Genomic DNA, 7,746 nt, shown 5'->3' on the forward strand with positions numbered 1-7,746 from the left:
AAACTTTCAAGAATAGACCTTCTATAAAAAATGTTTATTCACTCAAAGCTTCCAATGTTTATTTACTTCTGCAATCTCTGCAAATTTATGAACATTTTCGAGTTAAACTTACCATTCTTTGCATACTTTACTTTTTAATTTATATAGATAAAAATATTAAAAACATGTATACAGGATGTAACTATGTATTAACTACAAAATAACGAATTCTTAAAGTATAATAGGGCGACAGCGACCGTGAGAGCTCGCTCCTTACTCCTGACATATCATTCTTAAGTCGCATTGTCTCCATAGTGCAGCTGTCAGCCTGGTCCTCGCGGTGACGTGTGAGGTCACGTCTGTCCGCTAGACGGCGCTGTCAGACTTAGAAGCTTCTGAATGCACTTACAGCCACGTATTAAATTACTTACCTATTGTTTATTACTTACTACATATAAAGTGGCGTTAATATTAATTTTAAAAAAGTCACGTCTTTAATCTGCCTACCCCATTAATTTAAAACATCTAAATGACGAAATAAGATAAGGGAAACTATATAATTCGTAATTTCTTCTGTATATAAGTGGAAACAGGAAAAAAAGTTGCATAACTGAACAACTGCAATAATAAATAAAGGTCAATAATAATAAATTTCCGTTCATAAATGAAAAAAAAAATTTGAATTACAATACAGCCAAGTCGGCGGATGAACTCGATCGTTTTAAATTGAACTTCCTGTCTACCTGTAAAATGAAAGTCTGCGGTTTAGCAAGGAAACGGGGCTTTTAACACACAATCAAGAAAACATTTAATAACTGGCAAATTGGTTTTAATATCTATAGATTTTAGAGCAACTTTCTGCTTTCAATACCTACAAACTTTTAGTATTTTAACTTATGTTAGAATTAAAATGAAGGAAACGAAATCAGGTGGACCGATGACTTAGTGCGAACAGCGGGATGTCGTTGGATGCAGAAGGCGGAGGAAGGCTTCGGGGAAAGCCTATTTCCAACAGTTGGCAGATAAAGGCTGATAATGATGAAACGAAATATGTATGTGATCTAAAATCTTTGTGATTTAAAAAATTAACTTACTTAAGTTAAGTTACTTTTGCGTCTTAAAAGTTCACAATACAATAACAGTCTCATTCATAAATAAGGTGCGAAAATTTAATGACTACTTACAATGTGGGCAAATAATTTCTGGTTCTTAAGTTCATTGACCCGCCTAATTATTGGAGCAGAGAGTGCGGGGTGGGCAGGAAGTAAGTTTGCGAGGGATTTGTATGGTAATTATTATGGAAAGTGCGCGTGTCTGAGGCCTGGCCGACTTCCCGAATGACAGATGTTCAACGGTTGAACAACAAAATGTTAACGCGTACAAAAGCTTTGTGATCTTTTTTTAACGAATTTGTATCTTGTACCTTATCAAGCTTAAGGCGTTCCTATTTTGTACATTTTAAAATCCCCGTAAATTGGTTTTCAGACGTTCTTATTTCAAAATTGCTCACTTCTTTTAATTAAATTTCGTTTCTGTGGCAAAAATAATCATCCAGTAAACGGGTACTTCGGTATAATTAAACTAATTTTCATTCTATTTTGACAATGAACTTGACAATATTTGGTAGAAACATGTAACCTTGAAAACATTGACTATTTTAATAATTAGGAAATCCCCAAGAGAACCGTAGTGCACGTAATCACTCGCACAAGGTCACAAAAGTAAGGGTGTGGACAATGACTCAGTTGTAGTTTACATAGATTAAATAAAAACATAAAAAATGTAGTACCACTCATGCCCTAAATTTCTAATTTAAAGGATGATAGCCCTGTTTTCTACGCGTTCTTCAAGTAGCGTAGTACTAGTTAACTAATCTTTGCTATTTCCGTGACATTTGACTTAAATTTCCTATAATTCATTTAATTTATAAAAAAAAACTTATCGAATCGTTATCGGCCAATACCGAAAACAAACAAGAACGACGGATTGACCCCAACAATATAGTATATTGCAATACAAACTTCGTTGCCGCTCGGAATTTTTTAAGAGGCAATCGAAGATCTTAATAAAATCTTACTAATATTATAAATGCCAAAGTTTAGATGGAACGGATCCTGATGAAATTTGGCATAGATGTAGAAAACAGTCTGGAAGAACACGTATTCTACTTCCTTTTGTTTTTTTTTAATTGCAAGCGGACGAGTGCGAAATCTAGTAAATAATATAGTATATGAGATTTAGAGTTGACCCTACCTGTTGACATGACATGCGCTCACAACTAACTGCGTGTCGTTATAAAAGTTTGAATTCTATATTACCGGGAAAATATCAAAGACGTTACACAGGAAGTAATGACATAATTAATATTTCTGTTATTTTTAGTATGATTCATTGAATGTAATGTTGCGAAAGCGAAAAAAAAATTAACAATATACACTTTATTACCACAAAGTATAGTTAGTTAGACAATGTTTAGTTAAAAGCGTGTTTAAACCCTTCGACCGCCATTGTTTGACATTGGACGTCGACGTGGTTATTTATTTCAACATAAATATGTTTCACCGTTGCTTTCGGTATAAGTACATTTATTAACTAAGTACGGTTTTCGTAAACCTACGTATAAAAGTGTTTCAGTAACCATGATTTGTTCAAAAACTGCGTAGGCGCTAGTCACGGTATAAGGGTTGATTAACAAATGTTTTAAATACTAGTTAAGTTTCTTGTGGTAAGGCCATGAGCCTTAATATATATTATTTTCTGACTGTCTTTTTAAAAGTAACTAAATACTTATTAAGACGGAAATATGCTTCGACATGTTCTTCCAAATCGAATTTACATTAAAAACCGGTACAACACAAGTAAATAGAGCAAACGCGTTCCCACCGTCGCAAAAGTCCCCCAACATTTGCCTTCCGAAATTCACAGTGCAAAAATTTCATTCACTTTGCCATTGACCCTTAAGGTATTGTGTGAGTCCCTTTTCTCAGAGTCTTGCATCTGCCGCTAGGGTCGCGACGCAAGCTGCTCGGTTTCTTAGCGTCTGCATTTGAACGATTTATGTGGGGTATTCGACGCACCGAATACGTTATAGCTTTTTTGTTTTGTAAAAATATAATTGGATCGTTTTAATATACTTGTACGTACTTAAATTCGCCGTTTTGTTTTATGCATTCGATTAATAAGTGTTTAAATGATTTTGAGTTTGTAAACATTTTGTCAAGAGTCATCGAAAACACATCGTTGTTGTTGCGTTAAGTTTCCCGCCAAAATAAAACTAATATATTGTTACGACACTATGTTTTGAGTAGACTAAAAAGGTTGTTTCGAGTAATAGAACCAATAAAGTTTAGAATTAGAAATAAAAAAGCGCCTATTTATAAAAAATATTTTAAAGGTTTTAATAAAAAAAAAAAACTAAACATTGCAAAATTCAAAAGAAGAAAACTTTCTAAAAGATTGTTTAATTTCGATTTCATTAATCTGTGTAAAAAAAAGTGTTTACAACATCATTAATACTTCGCAATGAATAAAAATGGTAGACACTTGGGCACCGTTCATTTTCTTGGTAAGATTAAGGGCTGTAAAATAATCACTAAAATAGCGAAGATTTCTACAAAGAAATTTATCTGTAACAATTATAATAACAAGTAACAATGGACTAATTTCCCTCGTAAATACCTAACCGGCTTTAAACACCTTTAGAGCCTTTGTAATTTGGATAACGTTAAGAGAACAGGTGCTTATAAATTATGGTACCCTGGTAACTTGAATTGTTAACTCAAAGTTCCAGGAAAAGATAAAATGAAAGATAAGGAGATTGTTTTTTTAACACTTCACAATCTTTTTAAAGGATAAGCTTTAATTGATATTTACACTTCGAAAGAATTTATTTAATATCTGAAACTTTCTTACTGATATTTTACAAAGTAAATTACTATGGATTGGCCAAGCATACAAAATTCACATAATTTTTCGATAAGACGGCACTAAGTAACGAAATTACGACGGAAATGACTAAAAAGACGTTATTTTTCTAATGATTATATATTTCTGCAGTATCCATTGTATTCCATATCATTTTATGCCTAAGTATTCAATATCTTAGGGGTTAGGAGTGAGTAGCGGGATGAATCGAAAAATGTAAATTAGTTTTTTTTTTTTCAATTAAGACCATTTGAATTGTAGCTGGAGATCTTACCTACGTGAAACTTATTAAATATTCTGTGCCTTCAATAGATACAAACCTAAGAGTTTCCGAAGCTTTCTTTACAACAAACTTACAAGTAAAAAGTGTAACAATGAAAGAGGTTTAAAGTAATAATAATATGTACAGGTAAACGTACTAGATTCGGTGTATTGTTACCATTACACAAGCTGCTTCGACCTCCGTAAGTAATGCGTACAAAGGTGTACCAACAATGAGATGGAGCGTTGAAAGGAGATAAGGCTTGCCCAGGTAGAATGCCAGGTAAGTACACCTAAACTTTTCAAGTAAAGTTGATTGATGTTTGAAATATTTGTTAAATTGGAGAAAAAATTGTAACGTTTTGATGTACTTTTTGCAGAGCTCGTATAAAATCAGATAGGTGTTTTGACTCAGACGAGCTATACAGATTTCAAGAAATAATTCGGATAGCCAACAGTTGTTAAATTATGAAAATGTTAATAAGGTAAATATAACCATTAAAATATAAAGTTTTGATACCCTTCTTAAATTAAAAAATCTTTTTGTTTCAATGTAATAGCAGCCTACCCTACATGTGTTGGTTAGATAGAAAAAAAAACACGATGTTGACCATTTTTTTTGCTCTATTTCGCTAACAATAATATTATTCAAAATAAACGATGCTTTATAAATCATTTTTATAAACAAAAGTAAGATGAATTGTTAAAATAAATTAAATTATTTGAATTTTGCTCTGAATATTAAAATGTTTGTTTCAAGACGAAAGTTTTGCTATGGCAAAACTTCCAACTGTCAGTTAAACGTCAAAATGGCACGTCAGCAGCAAGATGTTGATGAATTATTCGATGTTAAAAATGCTTTTTATATTGGGAATTATCAACAAGCTATAAACGAAGCGCAAAATGTGACTGTAAGTTTTATTTAAAATATTCAAAATTCATGTAAATACTTCCTACAAAGTGTATATTATCATAAGTAACTGCCGTGGCGTGTTTTCATGTTATATCGAAATTTTATAGATTGTTTTCGCTATAACTAGACGGAAATTTAAAGTAATAAACTAACTAGTAATTATTTAACTTCATTGCACTAAAAATAGTAGATCGCATCATGTTAATCATATCTTGAAGTTAGTTACTGTCATAAGCAACAATTACTTAGCGTCGCGATATCACTTTATCTAACACACATACAAAACACAGGAAATTATGTATATGATTCTATAAACTGTACAGGTGTCCAAACAATTAGTCATATTTGCATTCTTTTATATTTCCAGCCTTCATCACCTCTGGTGGCTCTCCAACGAGATGCATTCCTCTACCGCTCGTACATTGCTCAGGGCAATTTCCGCATAGTGATGCAGGAGTTGAAGTCAGCAGACCCCATGCTGCTGCCATTGAAGACACTTGTGGAATATCTCTCACCGGGGGCCAACAAGCCAGCAATTGTTGCCGATATTGATGCCAGGGTAAATACAGTTTGGTTGCATTAAATGGTTTGTTGTTTCTTGTTTGGGTTTCTTAGTTTAATGTTTACACTAGCTTTTGCCTGTGAGTCCATCCGCATGGAATAAAGAAAAACTAACCTATGCAACAGCCACAATAAGTTTTACAACTGTGCTAAATGTCATCAAGATGTGTAGAGATGTTTCAGATACCTTCTAATAAATATCCATCTGGGTAAACTGTCATATTTATTAGCAACTTTAGTTAGTATTAAATACATATAGTGTTTTTGTTAAATGTATTTTTATAATTATAATGTACATTATAAAAATGTAATATATTTTGAACAGTAGATAACCAAAAGTAGTTATGGTCAACAAGATAACAGTAAAAGTGTGTGTGGATAATGAAACCTAATACAATTTACTAAATTTTCAGGTGGCGAAGGGCACAGAACTTATCAATGATATATTCCTGCTGGTCGCCGCGACCATATACTACCATGAGGATAATTATGAAGCAGCTCTGAAGTAAGTCTGAGATATGCTTATTTATAATGTTTTATAGGAGTCATTCTAACTTATGGTAGGATATGCGCTCCTCAGTGGGTATGTATTGTGAGCTGGTGATGATGATAGTGCCATTATGAATTTGATATCTATAATATACCCAACAAAATAACCATGAAGGAAAACATTGTAATGTAACCTGCGCATATTGCCAAAAAAATTCAAATATATTTAGGAAGTCAAGTTGCAGTAGACACATGTTGATTATGGCTTAGTTATCCCAACTTAAAGTAGGTTCCGAGCTCCTCAGTGGGGACATAGTGAGTTGATGATGATAGACCAAATCAATTAACTTATTAAAACTTTCGTGAGACATTATACTACATAAATTATAACACGGCTAAACTCACGTGATAACATTCGGTGTAGGCACCGANNNNGATTAATCACTCACCCTGAAAAAGGACCCCCAATGGGTTCGAAACTGTCGGTGCCAACACCGAATGTTATCACGTGAGTTTAGCCGTGTTAAAATTTATTTAAAGACCAAATCCTTTATACACTAAAAAAAATATCTGTACAAGTATTATAAAGAGTGTCAGTGTTCCCAACCAATCATAACGTGGGTGCCTATAAGAGAAGGGTGAAGGGATGTTTATTAAATTAGCACATACCATTCTTTGACCACATTACCACTATAGGTGGAATCGTGGACAAGGGCTGATTTTAAAAATCATAAAAATAAAGTGGAAAGATTAGATAAGATAAAGTGAAAAGTTTTGTATGTATTGAAATAACTTAAAAACTACTGGGCCGATTTCAAAAATTCTTCTACCAATTAAAAGCTACATAATCATTGAGTAACATGGCAATATTCTTCAATTTCACTTGAGCTAGTAATTTATGGAACACTGGTTTTGACAGCACTATATTAATTTTAAATTTGTAACCATTTCAGAATTTTGCATGGATCTGAATCCTTGGAGCTGCGGGCGTTCACGCTGCAGTGCTTGTTGGCCATGAACCGACCAGATCTAGCCAAGAAGCAACTCAAACTGCTGCAGGATATAGAAGATGACGGCACACTGACACAATTGGCACAGGCTTGGTTGAACTTGATACAGGTAAAATACTCCACTATATTGTTACCAAGATGGCGGCCGACGCAAAATGGCGGATGATATATTTTAGCTCAATCACGACATGGGTATCAAATGAAAGGGCTTGTTGAGTAAAGTTTGGTACACAAACAAATCCAAATGGATGGATGGATGTTTGTTAGAGTTTTTAGCCTTGTAATGTAATAGATAATTAGATAGATAAGTACACTACATTAGAAATGTGGAGTGTGCGTGTTTGTTTGTACGTGTTATAATAATATATTATTTTGTATGTGAATATATATGTGATGAGTTTTGCGTGTGTAATGTTGTGTATTATGAATGTGTATGTGTGAATGTAATATAATAAATGATAAATAAATAAATGTAGGGTAATAGATAATTAGATAGATAAGTACACTACAGCCTAAATGGCTGAATGGATTTCGATGAAATTTGGTATAGATGTAGAGGACAGTCTGGAAGAACACATAGGCTACTCACTTTTGTTTTTTTAATTCGTC

At 33.2% G+C, this 7,746-nt stretch overlaps 1 protein-coding gene across 1 annotated transcript in view; it reads left to right on the top strand.

The window, feature by feature from the left end:
• Nucleotides 1-4,966: 4,966 nt before the first annotated feature.
• The window catches only part of LOC106110258 (coatomer subunit epsilon), a gene marked incomplete in the record, with an annotated part of 5,124 nt that continues 2,344 nt past the window's right edge, over nucleotides 4,967-7,746 (top strand). Inside the window, 4 exon segments of the mRNA XM_013292016.1 lie at nucleotides 4,967-5,075; nucleotides 5,445-5,636; nucleotides 6,052-6,143; nucleotides 7,081-7,195. Of these exon segments, the coding sequence (XP_013147470.1) occupies nucleotides 4,974-5,075; nucleotides 5,445-5,636; nucleotides 6,052-6,143; nucleotides 7,081-7,195 (501 nt within the window).

The sequence above is a fragment of the Papilio polytes genome, unplaced genomic scaffold, assembly GCF_000836215.1.
Source record: "Papilio polytes unplaced genomic scaffold, Ppol_1.0 DF824247.1, whole genome shotgun sequence".
Lineage (NCBI taxonomy): Eukaryota > Metazoa > Arthropoda > Insecta > Lepidoptera > Papilionidae > Papilio > Papilio polytes.